The sequence below is a fragment of the Jaculus jaculus genome, chromosome 6 (genome assembly GCF_020740685.1).
Source record: "Jaculus jaculus isolate mJacJac1 chromosome 6, mJacJac1.mat.Y.cur, whole genome shotgun sequence".
NCBI lineage: Eukaryota > Metazoa > Chordata > Mammalia > Rodentia > Dipodidae > Jaculus > Jaculus jaculus.
In genome coordinates this window covers 131,376,548-131,402,846 of record NC_059107.1, presented here as the reverse complement: position 1 = coordinate 131,402,846, position 26,299 = coordinate 131,376,548, and the positions used below count along the sequence as shown (strand labels likewise).

At 37.9% G+C, this 26,299-nt stretch overlaps 1 protein-coding gene and 1 pseudogene across 1 annotated transcript; both read right to left on the bottom strand.

Annotated features, from left to right (window-relative positions):
* Window positions 1-18,944: 18,944 nt before the first annotated feature.
* Window positions 18,945-20,089, bottom strand: LOC123461550 (annotated as a pseudogene).
* Window positions 20,090-23,524: 3,435 nt separating this feature from the next.
* LOC123461647 (inositol monophosphatase 1-like) lies at window positions 23,525-24,401 on the bottom strand. The gene is given in 2 exon segments (XM_045153147.1): window positions 23,525-24,230; window positions 24,232-24,401. Coding segments are annotated over 2 exon segments (834 nt in total). The 5' UTR covers window positions 24,385-24,401; the 3' UTR covers window positions 23,525-23,549.
* Between the last annotated feature and the right edge of the window lie 1,898 nt (window positions 24,402-26,299).

Below are 26,299 nucleotides of genomic sequence, written 5' to 3'. Positions count from 1 at the left end.
GTTCAAGGCCACCCTGAGACTACATAGTTAGTTCCAGGTCAGCCTGGGCCAGAGTAAGACCCTACCTCGAAAAAGGAAATAGTCATGTGAATCACAGAATTCTTTATTAGTTATGTTTATAATTTATAAATTATGATTCTCCATTAGGAACCGTACTCTTTTGATTTTGGTAAGAAACTCCAAATGCTCAGGCAAGAGGCTAAGCAACAAGAACAATAAAAAGAAAGTTCTTCATTTCTGAATCAGAAGCAACCTGGCAGGAACTTCTGAAGTCCAGACAACATTGTTTAGTAAAATAACTGGGAACTCTAAAATATTATTTCTTTTTTTAAAAGCAGTATTAGGTATGGAGAGAAGGCTTAGTGATTAAGGCACTTACCTGTGAAGCCTAAGGACCCAGGTTTGATTTCCCCAGAACCCACATAAGCCATATTTGTGACATAAGCAAATGAAGTTTGTTTACAGTGGCTAGAGTCCCTGGCACACCCGTATTCTCTCTCTCTCAAATAAATAAATTAATCTTTCTAATAAATAAATTAACTTAAATATTAAAAGATATTTTTAAAACATTGTGGGAGAGTTTTACTCATACTGATTAATCCAAATCAGTAAATTCTATTTACTCTTTTACTTATTAAAAGATATTGCATTAAATATAAATATATGGAAATAGACCAGAGGAACATATCATCAGTGAGTTCATGAATCTTAAAACATGTTCATAGAGGAGTATGTCTTCAGAAAAGCACGATTTCAACATAGCTTATCTCTTCCTATAACAAATACAACTTCAAAATGTTCTGGTGAATTTACCAAACCCAAAAAGCACACTATTGAGAATCAACAAAGCTGGAAGGCATTGAGTTTTTTCCAAGAGGATATTCTCTACATTTAAAGTATTTGTCAGTGACTACAGGAAATATATTCACTCCCCCTTCTTCCCCCCAAAATAAGTGAGGGACAAGGCTTGAGGGCAAAAAGAAACCTGTCAAGGAACTGGCAATCATTTTTTTAGAGATTCTATGTTAAATCCCATTTCGGTGGTCAAAATATTTGCTTTTATTAGTGAAGTAAATGTTCTAAACACCAAACTTTCCTCTGCAGTTCATATCTAGTTCTTAAATTCTAACCCACAACTTCTCTACCTTCCCTTGGACCCTTTCCCTTTGATTCTATTTGTCTCCAAACTGCCATTCAGAGCTGTGGACCTCACAGACTGCTTTACTATCCTATTGGGGAATCCACAGAGACTCCTCCCAAGAAAGGCATTGGCAATCCAATAATAACATTCCATCAGGAGAGATAGCACATGAGGAAGAAGGAAATGGTGAGTTTGCTTTTGTCTTTCTGAAAACTCTACACCAATACAGCAGCCTCTTTTTGTGTCCATTAACTGTGTACTTCCTATATTTAGATAAATAAGTAAACAAAAGAAAAAAAAATACAAATAGTTGAGGGTATAGTAGATATTTCTTGTTCACATCAGTCTAAAGTTTTCATCAGAGAAACCAGAATAGGGGTTCATAATTCTACATGTGTCAGAGCAGCAGAATAGTTATTCTTAAGGTAACTGTACGATGGGCATATATTTTTAAGTCCTGCTGTATATTTAAATATACTAAGATACTATTTTATTTTTGCAAAAGAGCATTATTTTTATAAAGTCTCAAGTAAAATGACTCTCACGCTCATCTTAATGACAATTATGTAATCCAGTAGTTAAGAATTGCTAACAACACTCACATGTCTAAATTGGTCAGAAGAGAATCCTCTGAGAATAGTGTTTAGTGTAACAATCCTGGAGAGGGAGACAAACTATTCCAGAACAGTGACTTTTCATAGACCTCGTTATCGCTTAGTAATGGTGATGGGAAGGAAATCTTATACAGTTTGGATTGCCAGTGTTCTAAAATGTTTGTGTACTGGTCTATACAGATTATGTCTGATTTCCCAACCAAAACTAAAATAAAAGGAATAAGTGACCTCAAAAATTGTCATGACTTAACATATATGAACCAATTTTTTTTTTTTTTGTTTGCTTTTGGTTTTTCAAGGTAGGATTTCATTCTAGCCCAGGCTGACCTGGAATTCATTATGTAGTCTCAGGGTGGCCTTGAATTCACCATGATCCTCCTACCTCTGCCTCCCAAGTGCTGGGATTAAAGACGTGTGCCACCATGCCTGGCATGAATCTAAATTTTTAAAAATGATATTTAAAGCAAAATTTGGCTAAGTTGGTGGTGACTGAACTGAGAATTACACATCCTAAACTTATGGTACGTATGTTTTTCTCTTGTTTCAGACTTATAAGCCACTCTAACATTTTTGAGACCAATATCAACTACTACTTCTTTGGTGAAGATTTGTTCCTCTGCAAATAAACAGCTCTACATATTAAATGTCCTTAACATGGTCTCCAGAATATTTTGTGTCTACATTTCATCATCAGAGCTGGTCACCGCTACATAGTCCTTCCCACTCGGCTTAAAAGTTATCTAAAATACCAGCAACATATTACCAGTATGTTCATCCCTAGGGTTTGGTACCATGTGTAAAACTGAGTAGTCACATTAAATATGGGTTTGTTGTAAAATACTAGTTATGCAGTCAGTTACACTATAAAGTGACTATGGGAAATATCAGCAGCTGCCACAGACAGCATTTTTAGCTGTAAAAAAATCTACCTTGTTTATTTATCACAATTCTCTGAGATCATGCTCCATATGCATCTCATTTTCAAAATCCTCTGTGGATTATGTTCAGATAAAAACATCCACTGGTTTAAGTTAAACAGACTTCCTTCTGTAAGGGCTCTTGGAGCAAGTTGCAGTATCTGATGGTTTTCACATATTTAGTGATAAATTATGAAATGTGTTGAGACAGATTATATGCCTGTGAGAAACAAAGTTTTAGCCTATACTTGTTTAAGGACACTATTAATAAGAAAATGGATTCTACTATTTAGAAAGCAATGACTTTGGGGTCAGCTACTGAAAGGAGGAGCTCCGAGCTCCTCCAGAGTGTTCTGTGAGCCTATAAGAAGAGTTCAAGAGGGCTCTGACCAAATTATTAAAGGCATTTTTCTTTACAGACCTTGAAAGTATCAAAAAGCAGAAATAACTGGTGCAAACAGGGAGTCCTGGAGTCTTCTGATGTGACTTCACTCTGAAGTCCCTTGTTGAAATTCTTTCCACAAACCCAGCTGCCTGATGGGAAAGCATCCACAGCCCTGAGTTTTCAGAGTGACCTATAGTTTCTTCTGTGTAGATTTCTTCTTATTATTAATTAGTTTTGTACTCAGTGAATACAGTCAAGTTGGTAGCATTGTTAGCCTCCTCCATGTCCTACCCTTTCCCCCAGCCCCTCCTTGTTGAGGTATATGGTTCATGCACTGTGGAGTTAGCCCACAGTTATGGGTAGGAGGAAATGTCTCTGTGTACATGACCCAATGTGTAGTTGTGAGATTCTTTCTGGCCCCTCTTCCGCAAAATTTCCCTGAGCCATGTTGAGTTCATTTTTGGTCTGCTTCAGTAATGAGGTGTTGGGAGCCTCTGGGTCTCTGGATATCTGATTTGGTAGGAGCTGATTGTTCTCTGTGTCAATCTCCTTCACCCTTGTGCTGGTACCAGGTTCACCAAGAAAGCAGCACCCTTGCTTGTTTCGCCAACTATTCTTAGTTTCAGCTGGGGCCCTTTTGAAGTACGATGGAGTAGTTCTCTCCTGAGTTTTTGCTGATGTTTGTTTAGATGAAAGTGATGAAGTTTTGTTTAGATGCAGAAGACAAAGGATTTCTTTGGGATCTTTTCAGCCTGGGTCACACACAGAAGACAACACTGCCATTGACAGCCTCAGCTAATACAAAGAATGACAGTAAGGGTAGTGTACTATATTCTCAGTGAAGTTTAATTCAACAAGTTTTTATAATGCTTAGTAATTAGTTATTCCTATTAGGAAAACTAGGGCACACTACTTCTACTAGGCACATAGCAAGGATATGATTGGTTCCAAACATAATCCCAGAAGGTTTTTCTGTTTCCTTTTTTTTTTTTTTTTTAGAAATTGGCAAGTTAATTTTAAACTATGTAGGGAAATGGGAGGAACTCAAAATACCCAACATAGTCATGAGAAAGAAAATCATTAAAGTTGGAAGGCTTGTACTACTTGATTTCAAGACTTACTATCAAACTGAAATATTTAATGTATAACGAACGGCATTACCCACACACCAGTGTAGAAATTTTTCCACTCATCATTGCTTTGGCCAGATATGGTGGAAAATAAAATAGACTATTGTACTACTAAGATGATCTCCAACCACCTTTGCCTCTGGGGCTGCCCTGAGGAGACTATATTAACTGAACACAGCACATTTGTAGTTGGTGCTAGTAAACTACAGAGATGCCTCACTCTGTTTTCTTCCTCGGTCATCTGGTCATGAGGAACTTTACATAAGATAAGAGGTGTGAGGTTCATGTGGTGATGCATGCCTTTAATCCCAGCACTTAGGAGGCAGAAGTAGGATTGCCATGAGTGAGTTCACGGCCACCCCAAGACTACATAGTGAATTGCAGGTCAGCCTGAAATAGAGTGAGACCCTACCTCAGGAAGAAAAAAAAAGACAAGAGGTGTGCATAAAACAGTTTAACATAACTTAATGACAAAGGAAGTCTAATCCTACACATAATATTTCTGGTCTATGATAGAGTGTTTCTGTACACATGCAACCTCCAGATGTAGTGGGCCAAAAATATCAATAGAAAATGGAAATCCTTAAAGACTACTGAGCACCAAGACTACTTTTTGGTACATGATACAAAGTACAGCAATGTTTATCTCCTCTTTGAGGAGATTTGCTCATAGGCTCCAAACCACTAGACTTAAGAAACATCAATGAGGTGGCAGACTTTTGAATTTTGGGAGGGAGTGGTTATTACCCTACTCTGCAAAAACCTAATTAAACACTATAATCAATAACCTGTACTTTCAGTTTTACAACAATCCTGAAAAATAATGCTATCAGTAAGGTCTCCTTTAAAATGATTTGATCTTTCAATGAGTAGAGTTCTCCATAAATTTCACATTACTGAGTGGTAAATAAAATAACTTCTGTATTTGTTTTGCATCCTGCTAACATTAGTGTAAATTGATCAGTTTACAATTCTGGAGATCAGAAGCTCAGAATGGCCTGTGTGGTGGTTTGATTCTGATCTCCACACTTACCACCCTACAAACTCATGTCATTTGACTGTCTGTTCCCTACCTTATGACAGCTTGAGAGGTAAAGCCTTGCTGGAGAGGGTGTGTTTCTGGTGGTGGACTTTTGCAGTTTATTAGCCTTAGCTAATACTGATTAGTTTGGTTTACTCTCTTGCTACTGTTTTTCACCTACTGTGGCAGAGGTGATGTCTAATTTCTACTCATGCCATGCTTTCTTCTGCCATCATAGAGTTTCTCTTAAGACTACTAGCCAAAATAAGTTCTTTTCACCCATCATCTGCTTTTGGATGGGTGTTTTGTCCTAGCAATGAGAAGGTAATTGCAGCAAGTTTTTAGGATATGTTCTTGCCTGAGGTTCCACAGAATATTCTATTTTCTTACTCCTAACATTTGAAGGTCACTCTCATCTCATGGCTTGAGTCATACCCCTCATCCTTCCAACCTCTCTAAATATACTTGGAATTCACTATGTAGTCTCAGGCTGGCCTGAAACTCACAGGGATCCTCCTACCTCAGACTCCCTACTGCTAATTAAATTAATTAAAGGTATGTGCTACCACATCCAGCTGAGGAGAGAGAAAAGGAGAGAGAGTGAGTGAGTGAATGGGTGTGACGGGGCCTCTAGACACTGTAAATGAATTCCAGATGCATGTACCAATTTGGCATCTGGCTTTACATGGGTGCTGGGGAATCACACTTGGATTGTCAGAGTTGCAGGCAAGTTCCTAAACTGATGATATATCTCTCTGGCCCTACAACCTCCACTGTTTATTGTCTCATCTTTTCTGACTCCCTCTTGTAAGAAATTATGTAAGATAATCTCTCCATTTTCAAATTATTTTAAGTAATAAATTTATATCAGTAAAAATGAAATGTCATTTGTTAGAGTTTTATTATTGAGGGGAAACTCTTTGCATGTGTGTATGTAGTGTGTGAGCATGCATGTATTCATGCTTGTATTTGTACGAGTGCTTATATATGTGTGTATGCATGTGAGTATGGAATATGTATGAATGTACATGTGGAGGCCAGAAGACAACTTGCAGGTGTTCTCCTCAGGAAGGCCACTTACTTCTTTTTGAGACGGGGATCACTTATTGGCTTAGAACTCATCAATTAGGCTACACTAAACTCCAGGGATCCTCCTCCCTAGCATTGCAATTACAGGCACAAATGATCATACCTGGCTTTTATTTTTCGTGGGTTCAAGGGGTCAAATCAGTACCCCATACGTGCAAGGCAAATACTTTACTTACTAAGCTATCTCCCAGCCATGTCAAGATTCTTAAGTTCGTCACTTGTGAAGTCCCTCTTTCCTTGTAACGTAACACATGCACAAGCTATATTTGGGGATCATTATTTTGATTACCACACTTAAAACTGAAGGCTGCCTAGAAAAGATTTTAAAAGTGTTCAAACCTATTTTTCCCTTGTCATTCTTGCCAAGAATTACAGAGATAGAAAAGCAGTGCTTTTTCTTCATCTGACTGCTGACTGCATCAAACAATGCTGTCTCTGTAATCCTTTCTGTATTCCAATTGTAGAAATGTGTTAGGATTTAGCTGAAGTGGATGTATTCCAAAGGGAAAGGGTTTGGGTTTCAATCTTGGTGCTACTACTACTACCCATACTGAGGGGTGAACTTTCTTTTTCTTACTTCAGAAATACTGTTTTTACTATGGAGATTAGGATGTATGGATTATACAAAACACTTAACTTAATATCTGACATGGAGGGAGACTTCAACATTTGAGGGTGGTTACTGATACCAAAACTCTTCATTTAGATTAAATGTGCTCTGTTCTGAATGTTTATGAGAATGAGTAATAAAGCAACAAAGTGCAGGAAACACCCAAACAATTATGATTTGATTCATTCATGACTTTTTAACATGCTTCCCATGTAATTATAGTGAGAATCAAGGTTCAGGAAACATTGACTTAGATGAAGTTGGCAAGGATACTAATGAGGTATTTTGGCTGAATCTACCTTGAATATCATTATGCTAAATCCAAAATTTTTAAAAATAACCAATGGCTTTCTGACTGGCTAAGAGAACCAGTCAGTGCAAAGGAACACATATCTGGAACTGGGAACCAGGTCAGAATTCGATGAAGACAAAGATCATGCTTTCCACTGTCAATGTCTTTGGCTAAAAGAAGGGCTACATCCATTAAACTCTCCCTAAATTAATAATGTTTATGCAGTGTATCCTATGCTGACTTCACTCTCCATTGTAGAATCTGTTTTTCTTTTTCAGAATGTAGTGAAACCCAAGGAGATAAACCATCCCTTCCATTTTAGTCAAGGCCCAGGCAAAACCACAGAGAAAGTGGGGAGAGTAGAGAAAGTGCTGCTTCTACAGTGAGCCTGACAATCGGTACCAGGGTGAAGGAGACAGATGCTGAGGACACTCAACAGCTACCAAAACAGAAATCCAGAGGCTCCTAAGAGCTCATCACTGAAGTAGACTTAAAATACACCCACCACTGCTCAGGGAATTTGGGAAGAAAGATTATAAAAGCCGCAGGTTGAAATGTCATATCCTGAGGATTTTCTTCCCCCCACCCCAATAACTGACTGCTGCTCCCACAATGCATAACCCACAACCTCTTGGGGAATACCTGCAACCCCACTGAGGAGGGCCCCCAGCAGAATGGGAGCAGGGAAGAGAGAAAAGATGGTACCAACACATGATGTATCCATACAATATATGTTCTTAATTAAAAAAAGAAAGTACTCTGAAGACTTTGGGGAGTGAATGAAAGTGAAGAGAAAGGAATGCTTTCATGTCTAATGAAATTCTGAGGTTATAAATTTTATTCCAAAAACCAAAAGAGAGAGAGAGAGAGAGAATGAGAAAGAGAGAGAATTAAAAGTCATGAGTGAAATATTTAGAGGGTGTAGAAATACAGGATATTTGAGAAATAAAGATGGTAAAGTATATGAATATATTTGATTTTCTACTTGTCACTACCAAATGAGAAGAGATGAGATCAATTAAGATCATCATCCTTCACTTATCTGAACATTAAGTTAGAACTGCCCAAAGACAAGGACTGCCAATGATTCTACAGTAAGGTCACTTTTAGATTGGTAGTGTAAGGAGTTACCATTTATGCACGGTTGAAGTTGGAATTCTGAAAACATGCTCACAGGGACATGTGAAATAAAGAAAAAGTGGGTTGAGACAGTGAACATAGGCTATAAAAATGCCTTAAAAATCAAATCTGTGCTGGAGAGATGATTTAGTGATTAAGGTGCTTTCCTGGGAAGCCTAAGGACCCAGGTTCAATTTCCCAGGACCAACATACGACATACAAGGTAGTACATGTGTCTGGAGTTCGTTTGCAGTGTCTGGAGACCTTGGTATGCCTATTTTCTCTCTATCTACCACTTTTTCTCTCTCACAAATAAATGAATAAATAAAATTTTTAAAATAGAACCTAATATATTAGTTTTAGCACTAGAGAGATGGCAAAGCTGTTAAGGCACTTGCCTGCAAAGCCTAACAATCTGGGTTCAGTTCCCCAGTACCTACATAAAGCCACATGCACAAAGTGGTGCAGGCATCTGTAGTCTGCTTGCAGTAGCTAGAGGCCCTGGTGCACTCATTTTCCCTCCCTCCCTCTCTCCTTCCTTCCTCTCTCTCTCTCTTTCTCTTTCATTCTCTCCTTGCAAAATAAATAAATATTTTAAAAACATAAGTTTTGTAGCTGCAGTTCCACTAAAACATGTCTGATATAAAGATGTAGATTAATCATAAGAGAGAGTTTTTAGTTCATGTTTAGGCTTAGAAATTGTTTTCTGATTTTATCCTTTGGCAAGGGATTATTTTGCTTGCAATAATTACTGGAATATTTTTAAAAAGTAGAAAGGGTTTTGAATGTTCCCAACAAAGATATGATATATTTCAGAGGTGATAACAATGTTAATTACTTTGATTTGACATTGTATTGTATACATGTATTAAAATTTCACACAATATTCCATATACATATATATATACATTTACTGATGACTATATTTAAAAATTATAAATCTTGGGGCTGGAGAGATGGCTTAGCGGTTAAGCGCTTGCCTGTGAAGCCTAAGGACCCTGGTTCAAGGCTCGATTCCCCAGGACCCACGTTAGCCAGATGCACAAGGGGGTGCATGCGTCTGGAGTTCATTTGCAGTGGCTGGAGGTCCTGGAGTGCCCATTCAATATCTATCTAGCTATCTAGCTATCTAGCTATCTAACTATCTAGCTATCTGCCTGTTTCTCTCTGTGTCTGTCACTTTCAAATAAATAAGTAAATAAAAATTAAAAAAATGAAAAACAAAAAAATTATAAATCTTAACTCCAGATGTGCAAATTTTTATCATACTTTTTCAAGGGAATAATCTAATATTTCATGCAAAATGGCATTTATGATATTTACCATAATAAATGGGCTTACCCATCATAATATTTTCAGCTTCTATGTTTTGAAATACAATTCATTATTCATGTGTCTTTTATACAGGGTATATATAATACCTATAGCACACACATATGCATAATACATGTATGCATATACATGCATATATGTACTCTATGTCATGAATATGTTATATGTAGTATATGCTATAAATTAGCAGTTTGAAGAGGAACTAGGGTAAAAGCAGATACAGAAAACAAGAAGGAAGGATTCAATCCTAAGGATCCATTCTCAGGTGTCATCTGCTTCTAACATACTTCATCTTTCCATGCTGTAAAGACACTCCTGCTAAGCTAACACTCAGAGCTAGTCACTGGGTTCTCATATGTATGTCCAAAGGATTTTATGTATGCAAGGAGATATTTTTAAAAAGTAGGATCTGTAGTAACACAATAACCTTTATTGTTTTTTGTTATGAGACAGAGTCTCACTCTGTGGCCTACTATGTCCTAGAACTCACTATATAGTCACTGCCAGCATCAAACTCTCAGCAATCCTTGTGCCTTAGCCTCTTATGTGCTAAATTTACAGAGGTGAGCTTCCATAGCTGGTATCAAAAGTAAGCCTTTAAATGTCAGAAGAATGAGGTTATTAAGAATGGACTCTCGCTGTCTGTTTAATACTGATCTGATTCACTCTACCGTGTGTGTGTGTGTGTGTGTGTGGGTGGGTGGGTGGGTGGGTGTGGGTGTGTTCAAGTTTCTCTTGATCTTAGCCAAAAGACTAAGAAGTATGGCTATCTCCAGAATGTCAGGCAAGTTTCCACCAAAAAGTCCTTGACTAATTATAAAATGTGAAGTATTTTGTTTTGGTGTTTGCTTGAAATCCTAGGGATCTCAAATCCTGAAAAAAAAGTCTTGGCAAAATGAATGCACTGGTCCTTCATTTAAATAAATATAATTAAGTGAAAAGTATGAAGGAAAGATGAAGCACATTTTTAATTATCTTCTAGTCTTGCCAAACTCTTAACACCACTTTTATATGTGTATCTGTGTGTACTTATATATGTACAGACTGATAAATAGGTAGGAAAATAGTTAAATGGTAAATTATAAGAATTGATAGATAGATCAATGGATAGACAGGTTGATAGATTATATATAGGTAGCTACTTTGTCATGGAATAACCAAAGTAATTGTCCTACTCAAAGTATTTTTTTTTTCATTTCTAAGTTGTGTGTGATTATAGGATCAAGATGTTAGAATTATTTTTCAAATAAGTACTATTGAAAAGTGCAGCAGTTGAAGAAAAATAAAAGCTCAGCATAAGTGGAAATTCTATCTAATTATACATAATGTTGCAAAGACAAGCATATACTTAAGAGTTAGTTTTTAGTAACTTTCAGTAATCTACTAAACCCTTATTTATTCTTTATACACTATCAATTAAAATTCCCATTCAGAGCCTAAACATTTTGAGGGGCCATAGAGAAACATTCTTTCATCAACTCAAAAACTAGAAAACTGATTTTTACCCATCATATTTCATAATATATGGTTACATCTATTTTTTTTTTATTTTTTTGGTTCATTTTATTTTATTTATTTATTTGAGAGCGACAGACACAGAGAGAAAGACAGATAGAGGGAGAGAGAGAGAGAATGGGCACGCCAGGGCTTCCAGCCACTGCAAACGAACTCCAGACGCATGTGCCCCCTTGGGCATCTGGCTAACGTGGGACCTGGGGAACCGAGCCTCCAACCGGGGTCCATAGGCTTCACAGGCAAGCGCTTAACCACTAAGCCATCTCTCCAGCCCTACATCTATTTTTTTAAGGATAAAATGATAAAGGCTACCATAAAAAAGGGACTCTTCAAGGAAAAGGATCAGGTTGAAAGCAAAACACAATACTTCCCTGATATCTGAAGTAGGTTTAAGGCTGAGGCTCTGTAGCATACTAAATCATAATTTTCAATATTTTTTAATAAATATTTTATTCATTTGAGTGAAAGAGGTAGATAGACAATGGACACACCAAAACCTCAAGCCACTGCAAATGAACTTTAGATGCATGTGCCACCTTTTGCATCCAGCTTATATAGGCACTAGGAAACTGAACCTGGGTCCTTAATCTTCGCAGGCAAGCACCTTAACTGGTAAGCCATCTCTCTAGCCAATGACTTTCAATATTTATATGTTTAAATTAAGTCTTTTAAGGACAAAGTCTGTATGGATGATGAAATGTAGATTTGAGGGCCCAATCTAACCAAATATGCCATTCAAGGTGAAAAGCCTTTCCTAGTTGTGGACAAAGACAGATGGAATGAATGTGAAAGGCATGGTGAGATGCAACATGTTAAAGAACTTGACTTTTGTGAACTTTGGAATTGGAGGGAGAGGGGTCAAGTCAAAGAATTTAGGTGACCTCCAAAAGTAAGACAAAATAAGGAAGTGAATTTGCCTTTATTGCCTCCAGACAGGTATGCATGATTGCACATATCTTAATTTTTATTTTATTGAAACATCTTTTGAACTTATTACCTACAAAATTGTAAGATAATAATATATTTGTTTATTTTATGCCACTCTGGTAATTTATTATAGCAGAAGTAAAAAACTAAAAGCAAGCAATCTATTTTATTAGAGGCCATATGGATGAAAATATTTTCTGCAATAGAAAAGATAACTAAATTTTATTAATATTTTGTATAATAATTTGTAATTTTGTATACAGAGATCCTCAGTCAGAGAACGTAAACAATTATCTTTATAAAAACTTTCAAAATTCAACAGAAGTTTCCTTCATAACACCAAAGAATAAATCATCTACATAAAACAATGATATTATGTGGTTTCTAAACAATTGTGCGACCTATATTTCATGTCACAAAAGAACCATCAAATTTAGTTTTTCTACATCTCAGAGTCAAAGTGAAGTCCCAAATGATATAATATTCTCACCAAGGTGGTTTTTCGTTTTGTTTTGTTTTCTGAGGTAGGGTCTCACTCTACTCACTCTAGCTCAGGCTGACCTGGAATTCACTATGTGCTCTCAAGGTAGCCTCAAACTCATGGCAATCCTCCTGCATCTACCTCCCAAGTACTGATATTAAAAGTGTGTGCCACCATGCCTGGCTTTCACCAAGGTTTTAAGATTTGATTGAATTAAAGTCTTTTGTGATATATAAAAATGTATTGTGATTCCAAGAGTTTAGTTCATAAATAAAATCAAATATTAAGATTCATTAACAAATGTTCAAGAAAATGCACCAACACCTGGAAGTTACCCTCATGGAGATAGAAACTAGAAACAAAGAAGAAAAGATTAATCCTCTAGGAATGTTTGCTGTCTAGAAAAAAACCAATGTCCTATATAGCTATACATCTGATCTAAATATGAAAACATAATAAAACAACCCAATGTACTGAGTAGAAAACTTCTACAAAACATAATCAAATATGTTCTAAGACAACATGATAATTATTAAAATTTAATTTAGAATGCAGGTATCTGATGGAAAACCATGTCTATATATCTATTATGCAGAGTCATAATGTGAGACAATTCAAGAAATCTAGCCTTTGAAATTGAGTTTGTAGGCTTTGTGGGAAGATGAGTGCAAGTGAATTAAATAATGGAGTTTAAGACACATTGGTATCTTAAAATAATGGAGAAGAAAGGGGAGATACAAGGTTGGCAGTTGTACCTAGAAATAAATTGGGTGACCAGCTACATGACATAAATGGAGATATGGTAAGAAAACAACTTCAGAAAATAGACATACTCCTTACCAGATCTCAAAGATAACTTAAATTTTCACTATTACTCCAACCTAATAGATGTTCATTTAACTAGAAAATATTTTTGAGTATCACTCACCAAGGAATGCAGGAGTGACATAATGAGTATGTCCTTTCTGTCATCTTTAGCCATTTGGAATATGACTGATCTCTGGAAAAGCCAAAGAGGAAACCATTATCTAAAGCCAACCTATAATTATAATGTATACCTTCATCTCCTCTCTTGTTCTTAAATTCAGTAAATAATTTAAAAGTTTTGCATGTTTCACAATTATATCTTTAGGGCCCTATTGTCCGAGGACCCTTCTAAGGATATAGTTCTTATCTTTTCTGTTGACCATTCACCAACATAAGTTTACAAGTTAACTACCTAGTAACCAAATTCATCAGAAATCTTAAAAAATAAAAAAATAGCTCAAATGGAATGAAAGAATATTGGGAGATAGGTGGGGAGAAGTTCAGGAAATTGTTGGAGATTGACCATGTTCATAATTCTAAAGGTATGAATGAGAATATGATATGATAGAAAATTACAGAAAGTATTTTTTTGTTTGTTTTTTGAGGTAGGGTCTCGCTCTAGCCCAGGCTGACCTGAAATTCCCTATGTAGTCTCAAGATGGCCTCGAACTCATGGTGATCCTCCTACCTCTGCCTCCTGAGTACTGAGACTGAAGGCGTGCGCCACCACACCCGGCTTCAGAAAATATTTTTGACACATATTTCTGGGAAGAAAGATAAAAAGTTTAACTTTAGTTATGAAAGCGAAAAGTTCAGTATCTACTATGAACATAACTGAACTTAGAGTTTGGAATTTAAGACAGATATTTAGTGATCCATCCATGCAAAGTTTATGAATTCATAGTATAAGAATAGAGGAGCTTCTGAAAAGAAAAAAGTATTTTTATGAGGTATGGTCTTGCTCTAGCCCAGGCTAACCTGGAATTCACTATATATTCTCAGGATGCCCTTGAACTCACGTTGATCCTCCTACCTTGGCCTCCTAAGTGCTGAGATTAATATTATGTACCACCACTCCCAGTTGAAAAGACAAATATTAATGAAAGAACACCAATGTGATTTATGCAGACTTTTAAGCAGTAGCATGGAAAAAGAAGTCAGAGAAAGAGGATTTAAAGCAAAAATGAGAGAGAAATGAATGGTATAAAAGTTCAAGAGTTTGTGTACGGGATGAGGTAACTCACATAACATGTGTTGCATCATCCTTCTCAATTCTCTCGTGGTTCAGGTAGGTTTTGATATTAAGCAGACTAAATGGTTCCAATTTTTCTTTTCTGTGAATTAAATAAACCAGAGCTGCTTTTTGTCTGTTTATAAAAGAAGAAAGTGAGCTGCCAAGACACAGCTAATGTTTGAGTTTAACAAGCCCATGTATGACATCATGTTTTTGCTTACACCCAGCTAAATAATTCCCCAAATCTGTTATTCTTAGAATTGTTCATGAGCATAAGTGTGTAGTCAGATCAAAGCAGCAGACAAGGAAGGGTGCTAATCCAGTCACTGGGATCAAGTTGTCTTAACTGCTTTTGCCTACGTTCTGATGAAAATGATCCACAGTGGTCCAACCTTTTCATTGATGTTGAAGTAGCTATCAACCTGAGTTATAGACAGGACTTGATTATGAAATATCTTGTCACTTTAAGATATTCAAGAACACAGACCCTGTGTGGAAAAATAGGAATCAATGGATAAAAGAGTAAAGGAAGAAAGTTTATGTACTCTTGAAGCTCCTAAATTGCCATTATCAAAATGTTACTGAGGTCAATATGCCCAGGGATGGGACATGTGGCCACTCTTAGCTCGCTCATTGCTAACTGAACATAGACTTCTTCTCTGTGGCATAAGAATAAGCTTATTGGTAGCTACTGCCAATCGGTCTGAGTGAACATACTATTTCAAAAATGAATTTTTATCCCCAATGCATTCAAATTTGTCCATAAAAAGTTGGAAGCAAACAGTTTTGATGTGCTTTCAAATGGAAATTTTTGTTGTATTTCTTTATATCACAAATCCTATGATATTTAATTTGTTTAAAAAAGTCATTAAGTTTTCACTTTTGATCTCATTCAAACTAGTAACTATAATTTGTAAACTCTACATGCAAAGAATTCCTAACTATATTTGCGATGCTCATATCTTGGCTCTCCTGTGATTCTTTATACAACATCACCTCCTAGGACCAGCTTCTCTGGGATCAAAAGCACTGCTGACATGGAGGTTCCTTGTGTGGCTGTCAGCAACAGGAAATACAAAGGCAACAGTGTGCAACTTAAAAATATGAATAAAGAGCAACAGCTTTCTTGGGGAGTGGGGATGGAATTCCTTCATGGAGGAGATGATGTTCTCCCAGAGAAATACTAGAGGATCTTCAGTAGAGGAGGAAGAGAAGGTTGGCATTTTCCCAAAGAATCCATAAGGTCCATGGTATGTAGAGATAGACAATGAAGTATGTAAGAACAGATGTGAAATGGCTTTGGGAGCCAAGATAAAGTTTGGGAATTGAGATCATATTTGGAGTCTGGGTGAGTATAATCCCATTTTTTAAAAAGAATTTTAGTCTTTCTTCAATTCATGTTTTTTTTTTAGGTTTTTTTTTTAATTTTTTTTTAAATTTATTTATTTGAGAGCAACAGACACAGAGAGAAAATCAGATAGAGGGAGAGAGAGAGAATGGGCGCGCCAGGGCTTCCAGCCTCTGCAAACAAACTCCAGACGCGTGCTCCCCCTTGTGCATCTGGCTAACATGGGACCTGGGGAACCGAGCCTCGAACCGGGGTCCTTAGGCTTCACAGGCAAGCGCTTAACCACTAAGCCATCTCTCCAGCCCCTCAATTCATATTTTAAAATCATTTATTTATTTAATGAGAGAGGAAAGAGGGAGAGAAGGAGGAGCGAGAACCAGGGGAGGGGGCGGGAGGAGAATGAATACTCCAGGGCCTCTAGTCACTGCAAATGAACTCCAGGTGCATGCAACACTTTGTGCATCTGGCTTTATGTGGTACTAGGGAATCAAACTTGGGTCCTTAAGCTTTGCAGGCAAGCACCTTAACCATTGAGCCATTTCTCCAGCCCCTTCTATTTCTTTGTTTTTATTATTTTTTTTATTTGTAAGGAGAGAGAGAGAGAGAATAGATGCTCTGGGGCCTCCTGCCATGGCACACTCCAGATGCATATGCCACTTTGTGCATCTGGCATTATATAGGTACTGGGAAATTGAACCCAGGCCATTGACTATGCAAACAACTGCCTTTAACTGCTAAGAAACCTCTCCAGCCCTCTTCTATTTCTTTTGATTACTTACAGTTGAAATGATACAATATACATAGGTGCTATGAAAAATAAAAGTCACTTGTAACCAAATTTGCTGAGATAAGCACTGTTAAACATTGGCAGCCAAAATACTTTTTCCTTTAAGTGGGAGAAATGTAAAGACACACATAATGAATGAACAGCATTTAAAAGTATGTTTTACACATCTTCTTTAAAAGTCTCACTTAGGGCTGGAGAGATGGCTTAGCGGTTAAGCGCCTGCCTGTGAAGCCTAAGGACCCCGGTTCGAGGCTCGGTTCCCCAGGTCCCACGTTAGCCAGATGCACAAGGGGGCGCACGCGTCTGGAGTTCGTTTGCAGAGGCTGAAAGCCCTGGCGCGCCCATTCTCTCTGTCCCTCTATCTGTCTTTCTCTCTATGTCTGTTGCTCTCAAATAAATAAATAAAAAATGAACAAAAAAAAATTTAAAAGTCTCACTTATTATCCTAACAATATACTGTAATTATCTTCTTGGTAAAACACATCATTTTCAATTTTCAGTATAATAAATACTGCCAAGATGATATTTGTTGTGTAGCTGTCTCCTCCTAGTTGCTGTCTTGAATCACAGGAGCTATGCTTCCTTATCGTATTATATATATATATGTGTGTGTGTGTGTGTGTGTGTGTGTGTGTGTGTGTGTGTGTGTGTGTATTGAGGTAGGGTCTTACTCTAGTCCAGGCTGACCTGGAATTAATTCACTATCGAGTCTTAGAGTGGCCTTGAACTCATGGCGATCCTCCTATCTCTGCCTCCCAAGTGCTGGGATTAATGGCATACACCACCATGCCCAATGTAAAATATATAAAAATTACAAAGGTCATATAGTCTTACATTCCCTTTTCCCTGATTTCACTTTCACTGAGGGCCCTCTCAGTGGGGTTATTGGTGTGCACAGTCTCTTGGGGTTGGGCTATATCTCAGGATATTTCTACCCACTCTGTCCTCTTACAATCTGCCTGCTGTCTCTTCCTTGTTGGTCCTGAACCTTGGTGTCTGTTGGCAGTCTGGTTTAATGCCAAGGTCTCTGTAGCCTATGGGTTTCTGCTTTGATTTTTTTTTTTTAAAACAACAACAGATGGTTGGCTTTTTTTTTTTTAATGCAAGAGGACATATATGCACATGCTTGGGGGGAGGTGACTGTTGTGTTGTGGCCTTCACCCACTGTAACTGAACTCCAGACGTGAATGCCACCTATTCACATGTGTGACCTTTCATATCTGTGCCACCTTGTTCCCTAGCTTTCCTGGGACCTAAGAGGTAAACACGAGTCTTTAGGCTTTATAGGCAAGCACCTTAACTGCTCAGCCATCCCCACAGCCCCAGTGTGTTTTGTCTGTCACCATTTCCTGGAGCTGGTTGTCATGCTAGCAGTGAGAGCAGTACTCATGTTACTGCTTCCTTTGCAGTTTCTCCTGGGACTTGGTAGATGTGGTAGAGATGGCATGTCTCCTAGAGGCATTTGGAAATCTTTCCTTGGATCTCTCCAAGAGTATTGTCTGCTACCTGTAAAATAAAACAGATTCTACAATCAAGAGTGAGAAAAGCTTTCATTAAGAGGAATAAGCATAGTTATTTGAGAGACTTCCTTTTTCTTTTCTTTTAAAAGAAAGATTTGATAAGGTGCACTTATCATAATACATCTAAAAGGAAATCACAATGCAATGAAAGAGTTTAAATAAGACTTCAGAATTTCATACAAACACCAAGACCAAAATCCTAAAGTATTGGTATTGTGTCTCAAAATTCCCTCATTAACTTAAAAACAAAAGCTTAAACTCACATGCCATACAGGTTATCAAATGAAACTAGAGATAACAAACATGCCAAATGTTTCACTTTTAGTTGTAGACAGAGCTCCTGTACTGAGTTTTACAAAAAAGCATGTCTTTCAACATGCATCTAAACATCATTCAATGTAATATGTGTAAGAGCAATATTAAACATAATTCAACTGCTTTAACGTAAACACACTTACTTACTGCTTAAGTATATCCTCGAACTTACTTGAGATAAGCAGGAAGTTATCACACAGTTTCCTCAGCCTTGCTGTTACACCCTAAATGACTTCTGTGTTCAAAGATATTGAACTTAAGTCCTTAAAATGACTCCAAATCCACTTATAGAGTAAACATAAATCACAATGCTGAAGGTTTGCTTTTTCTTTAGAAAAAAAAAAAGGTTGACCAGGAAGATTACATTGCCCATTCATGACTCATACTGCATATGCTAGACATCCCTTTCGTTCCATTCATGCCCACAGGTGCAAGTCTTCCACTACTGTAGTATTTGGTGTTCAGTGTTCCTTGGCTACTAATGCAATGTTTGATTGAAAATCACTGTAGTTTGTCTGCCAAACTTGGTCATATTCATTCTTGCTACTCTGGCTGCCATAGCTACCTCCTTAATCACTACTCAGCTGCTGGCTGACTGGGCCATCATACCTGGACTGGTTTGTGTAAACATCAATGCTTTCTCCTGCTATAGAATTCAAGAAGAGTTCTATATATCTGAGGTGCATATTTGCGTTGTCTTTGCCATAGATGTCATAGTATCTTCATGAGTTGAAAACTCAACATCTGCTTTACCAGCTACTCAGCCATTAGGACCAATCTCAATATGTACTCTCACAGGGTTGCGTGGTTAAAAAAATTATAAATGTCATTCTCCATGGCTCTGTAAGGTAAATCCCGCACGTGTGCAGTCTGCTATTGTGCTTTGGAAAGCAGACCTATGCCCTCAATATCTGTGATCAGACATCCCTGAAAAACAATAATTTAGGTCTCTTCCAAATCTATCTGACCCAAACCCATAGCTATCATTACAGCCATTATAACCATCATAGCCTCCACCCTATGCGCCACGCCTTGAGAGACTTCTTGGTGTGTGTGCTCACTTTACTTATCCAGAGAGAAATGGGGTGGGGGGGCACTTTTCACTGGGGTCTATGAGTTTCCTGGCCATGGGATTCTGACTTGGTTTCCATTACCAAGATATGCATTCTCTCCCACTGAGCAGGCCCCACATCCAATCAGAGGGCAGTTGGGTACCCACAAAGGCCGTGTGCCACTATTGCACAGGTATGTATTGCTTGGATGGCTTATTGGTTGTGTAGTTTGCATGGTCTCTTGCTTGTTCATGCTGTGGGTGACTAGCATTCCTCGGCTGCTCCCATAGCACTTTTCAGCACCATACGTTCTTGCCAGGAGAGAACTGGCTTTCTTCTCAGTTCCAGCATGGTCTCTGAATGTCCCATGACAGAAGCTTGTGGTGTCTTCAGCAACAGGGCCTTACCTTTCAGCTCTGATGGGTAATCAAGTTCTTTGGCTATGACTCGCATTTTGGGGGGAACCTCATGGATCTCTTTGACAAATAGCTCACTATGGGGACTAACCAAATTCTGGTCCCAAGATTCACCAGACAGAGCCAATCATTCTAGGGTTCAACTTATTCCATCTTCGGTTGGGTAGACCAACCACTGCCCTTTATTGGCAGTTATATCCTGTATAATGGTATGCAGGAGGAAGGTTTCTACTGCACTGATTTACTTTGTCTTTAGTTTTGTGTAATTCCCTTCCCCCTCCTCTTCCATGACCCTCCTGTCCCAGATTTTCTTTCCCTCTACAAGTTGGTCAGGTTTCCTCTCCTCTCTTCCTTCCACTTTCTCATAGTCTCATTCTCGTTCTATGCCCATACTACTAATACTTACTCCCAAGTATACTCAACTCCAGCTGATCCAACCACATATGAGAAAGAGCATGTGGTGTTTGTCTCTTTTAACCTATGTGACCTTGCTTAGAATGATTTTTCCAAGCCTATCTATTTTCATGCAGGTTTCATTATTTCTTTTTTTTTTTTTTTCTTTTTCTTTTTCCGGTTTTTCAAGGTACAGTCTCACTCTAGCCCAGGCTGACCTGGAATTCACTATGAGTCTCAAGTTGACCTCAAACTCAAACTCATGGCAATCCTCCCACCTTTGCCTCCCAAGTGCTGGGATTAAAGGTGTGTGCCACCATGCCTGGTTCATTATTTCATTTTTAATTACCGCTGAGTAGAAGTCCTTGTGGATATATACCTCATCTTCATTATTCATTCAGCACTTGTTGGATATCTGGGTTGATTCTAGTTCCTAGCTATTGTGAATACAGCACCGACAACATGATTAAGAAATGTATCTCTGTAGCAGAGTATATGCCCAGAAAAGCAATAGCTGGATCAGATGGTAGATTTTCTTCTTTTCCTGGAGTCTCCAAACTGATTTCCACAGTAGTTGTACAAGTGTGGACTCCCACCAGCAGTGAAAAAGTGTTCCTCTTTCCCCATAGCCTTGCCAACATTTGTTGTCATTTGACTTTTTGATGATTACCATCTTGACTGGAAGGGGAATGGAATCTCAAAGTTGTTTTACTTTTCACTTCCCTAATGTCTCAAAATGTTGAACATCTCTTTGAATAGTAGCTATTTGTATTTTTTCCTTTGCAAAATCTCTAGATCTGTTCCAATTTTTGGTTGGACTGTTAGGTATTTATTGCTTAGTTTTTTGAGTTCTTTGTAGATTCTAGATATTAGACCTCTGTCAGAGGTATAGATGTGAAGATTTTCTCCCATTCTGTAGGTTCTTTATTGGCTCTGTTGATGGCTTGCTTGTCTGTGCAGTGACCTTTTAGTGTTATGAGATCTCATTAGTTGAGTGTTTGGTTTCCTGGGCTACTGGGGTCTTACTCAGAAGGTTTTTAGTTGTTTTTTTTTTTTTTTTCCTTGCCTATATCTTGGAGTGTTTTCCCTTCCAGTTATTGTAGAGTTTCAGGTTTTATGGAGTGGTCTTTAATCCATTTGGAGCTGATTTTTGTGCAGGGCAAGAGAAATGGATCTAAATTCATTCTTCTGTATGTGGATATCCATTGTATCCTGCATCATTTGTTGAAACTGCTTTCTGCTAGATTGCTTTTTTGGCCCCTTTGTCAAAGATTGGGCACCTGTAGTTGTTTGCGTTTAAACCAGGATCTTCTATTCTATTCCACTGATTTATATGTCTGTTTTTTGTGCCAGTATCATGCACTTTTTTTTTTAAATTAAATAAAATTTTATTCATGATAATCTTAACTAAAATAAAATTTCAAAACAACTTATCTTAGAATTGTACAGTATGAGATGTTTTAGGAGCATGTGACAAACAACAATACAAATATAGAAAATACATTAAGTTTATATATCAAATGTACCCAACATAAAAAGAACCTTTACCTTGAAACTCGTACCAACACTTCATTATCTTTTAAGTTTTATTTGTTTATTTGCAAAGAGAGAGAGAGACAGAAGAGAGACAGACAGAGAGAGAATGGGCCACCAGGGCCTCTAGCCACTGTAAATGAACTCCAGATGCATGTGACCCTTGTGCATCTGGCTTACATGGGTTCTGGGGAATTGAACTTGGGTCTTTTGGCTTCACAGGCAAACACCCTAGACGCTAAGGCATCTCTCCAGCCCCAGCACTTCATTATCAAATACAAGGTTCATACATGCTTGAAACAAAACTTAAATTTGTTCACATGCCAAGGGATAAGGCTAAACAAGTAAGTTAATCCTTTAAAAAAAATTAAAAGCACAGAGAGAGTGAGTGAGTGAGCATGAGTGTACCAGGGCCTCTTGCAACTGCAAATAAATTCAAGATGCATGGACCATTTTGTGCATCTGGATTTACATGGATACTGAGGAATTAGACTTGAGCTGTCTGGCTTTGCACGCAAGTGCCTTTAACCACTAAGCAATCCAGTCTACTAAGTGAATCCTTTAAAAATACATACAAACTTACAATTTTCTTCTTGAATTAGATAGTCTAAGACTATTAAGAAATATATAAAAGGAACAGCAGTGAACTTTTAAATAGTGGGAAAAATTCAAATATTTCCATATTAACAACATAATATATTTGTTAGCACAACCAGATCAGTATAAATATCTTCACGTAAGTATGGAACTTAGTAATGTTACACTATAACTAACTATACACATGTCTAATTACAGCACCCTGTGCAAACTCTTGCTCTGCAGTGCAGGGACAAAATCTACACATACTCTCTCCCCAGTGCTAAGGAAAGTATAGTCACTGCAGGAATGCCCACAGTAAGAGCACTCTGGCAACAGTACAGTCATGTGAAATGTCTGGTAAAATGAAATATAAAAAGGACAGTGCGGTAACTTCAAAGCTAGAAGCCAAAATGTTAGATAGCTCACTATGTGTTCATTCTAACTGGGAATTGCTGCTTAGATCTTTGGCCCCAGATGTTGTTTTGGGTAACCTTCTATTTACAAGACTGTGCCAGGTGCTATATGGACAATGGTGAATAAAACAAGGTATTCTGCTAAGGGAGAACCAATTTATCCTATCTTTACAAACTTACGTAAATATGGCTTTGGAACAAAGAAAAAAACTTTTCCATGACATAACTTTCTAAATTATATATATATATATATATATATATATATATATATAATCTTAAAAATTAAGAGGATCATCATGTATTCTTAAAAACATAAAGTTACTAATTGACTATTTCAATGTATAATTCCTGAGCTATACTTCCATACATTTTCCCCACAATTTTTTTCAACACACATTCCACCTCGTCTTTGTACATTTAGTCTGTAAAAAGTCGGTAAAAAAATGTTCCCATTTTAAAACCAGGACCTCAAAGATAATTTACATCAGTCACATCACACATGTGAAACAGATATCCACAGATGTGTTAGCAAGCATGGGGAAAGGCAACAGTGTCTGAGCACGATGCCTTATTGTGCACTTAATTCTCATCATCTCTCTGAAGCGGTATTATCTGAATTTCTTTGGCTATCCTTTCAGCCAGTGCTTTACTGTTTGCAGCAATTATTCTCCGGGACAGCAAATCAAACGGTCCACCTGTGACATCCATTAGCACTCCCCCAGCTTCGGTAACAATGATGCCGGCGCCTGCCATGTCCCAGCAGTGGATCCCCATTTCATAGTACGCATCTGCTCCTCCAGTTGCCACGAGGCACATATTAACAGCAGCTGTTCCAACACTCTGGATTCCATGAATGGGAATGGAAAATAACTTTTCCATATTGGAAAGAATAATCCGTACAGTCTCTGGTGTCCTGGAAGAGCCTAACTCAGTCACTAGTAGTGATTTGGTAATATCTTCTTGTCGTGAAACCTGCAGCTTTTGGCCATTGCAGAAGGCACCTTTTCCTTTCCTGCCTGTATACATCTTATCTTCCACACAACTGTACACAACTCCAAACTCCATCTTTTTGTTCACAACAAAGCCGATTGAAACAGCTACAAAAGGAAATCTATGTACAAAGTTTGTTGTTCCATCAATAGGGTCAATAATCCACTTGGGGTTGTCAGTGAAGACAGTTTTTTCCCCAGCTGCCACAGATTCTTCACCAATGAAACTATGAGATGGATACTTTTCCTTTATGGAAGACAGAAGAATTTTTTTCAACTTTTTGGTCAGTAGCTGTGACCAAGCCAGCCGGAGAACTTTTAATCATCACATTCATTTCTTTCTTTAGAGCTTTACGAATCACCTCTCCTGCTTGTCTTGCCAGGGTCACTGCATAATCCGTGCACTCCTGCCAAAGGTCGGTCATCTTCAGGCAATACTTGGGCAGGAGCGTCAACAGCCGGCGTCCTCCAGCTCAGCTCTTCCGGAACAGCCCCTCATGCACTTTTTAAACTATGGCTTTGTAGTACAACTTGCAATAAGATATAGTAATGCCTCCAGAAGCATTTCTATTGCTGATGATAATTTTGGAAATAATCTGAGGCCTTCTGAGTTCCATATGAATCTTGAGTTTATCTTTTCTAACTCTGTGAAGAGTATTATTGGAAATTTATTGGACTTGCATTGAATCTGTATGTTGCTTTGGATAGTTCTCATGTCCTTCATAGTCTCTTTCTTCAGCGTTTTTCTGTTTTCATTTTGTAGAGCTTTCACTTCCTTGGTTAATGATATTCCAGGATTTTTAAGTTTTGTGGCTATTGAAAATGGGGTAGCCTCTTTGCTCTCTTTCTCCAAATGTTTGTCTCCTGTGTACAGGGTTTTGTGTATTGACTTTGTGTCCTGCCAGTTCGCTGAAGGAATGCTCAGCTTTAAAGTGTCTCTGTTGGGTCTTTCAGGTCACTTATACAACGAATCATGTCTTCTGTAAATAGGGATAGCTTCACTCCTTCCTTTCTTGTGTGTATCTATCCCTTTTATTTCTTTTTCTAGTCGTATTGCTTAAGCAAGGACTTCTAGTGCTATCTTAAAAGGTGGTGAGAGTGGGTTTCCCGGTCTTGTTCCAGATCTTAATGGGAATGCTTCAAGTTTTTCTCCATTTAATATGAGCTGGGACGTAATGGCTTTATTATACAGCCCTTATTATGTTGAGATATGGTCCCTCTCTCCCTAATCTTTCCAGCGTTTTGATCATGAAGGGATGTTGTATTTGATCAAAGGTCTTTTCTGCATCTATTGGATGACCATATGGTTCTTGTGTTTATTTATGTATTGTATTGTATTTTGTTTCAATTTACATATGTTGGGCTGGAGAGATGGCTTAGCGGTTAAGCGCTTGCCTGTGAAGCCTAAGGACCCCGGTTCGAGGCTCGGTTCCCCAGGTCCCACATTAGCCAGATGCACAAGGGGGCGCACGCGTCTGGAGTTCGTTTGCGGAGGCTGGAAGCCCTGGCGCTCCCATTCTCTCTCTCTCCCTCTATCTGTCTTTCTCTCTGTGTCTGTCGCTCCCAAATAAATAAATAAATAAATAAATAAAAATACTTTAAAAAAATTTACATATGTTGATCCATCCCTGCATCTTTGGGATGAAACCTACTTGGCTGAAGTGGATAATGCTTTTGTTGTGTCCTTGGACTCAGTTTGTGAGGATTTTGTTGAGATTTTTTTTTTTGATCTAAATTCATCAGGGATATCAGTCTATAATTTTCTTTTCTTGTTGTGTGTCTGTCTGCTTTTGTTATTAAAGTAATGCTGACTCCATAGAAAGAGTTCTGGAGCATTTATTCTTTTTCTTTTTCTTCTTTCTTTCTTTCTTTCTTTCTTTCTTTCTTTCTTTCTTTCTTTCTTTCTTTCTTTCTTTTTTTTTACTGAGCAGAATTAAATGAACCCAACATGGCTCAGAGAAATTTACAGAAGAGGGTGTGGAAAGAATGTCAGAACCACACATTGGATCATGATACACAGACACATTTCCTCCTAATTATAACTGCTGGCTAACCCCACAATGTATGACCCATATGCCCCAACAAAGAGAGTCCCTGTGGAGGAAAGAGGATAAGGAGGAGGCTAACAATGGTACCAACTTGAGTGTATTCACTGAGTACAAAACTAATTAAAAAAAATTATTCATTTTCAAAGAGAGCGAGCAAGCGAGAATGAGAATATGAATGGGCATGACAGGGCCTTGTGCCACTGTAAACAAATTCCAGATGCATATGCCACTTTGTGCATCTGGCTCTATTTGGGGACTGGAGAATTGAACCCAGGCCATCAGGCTTTGCAAG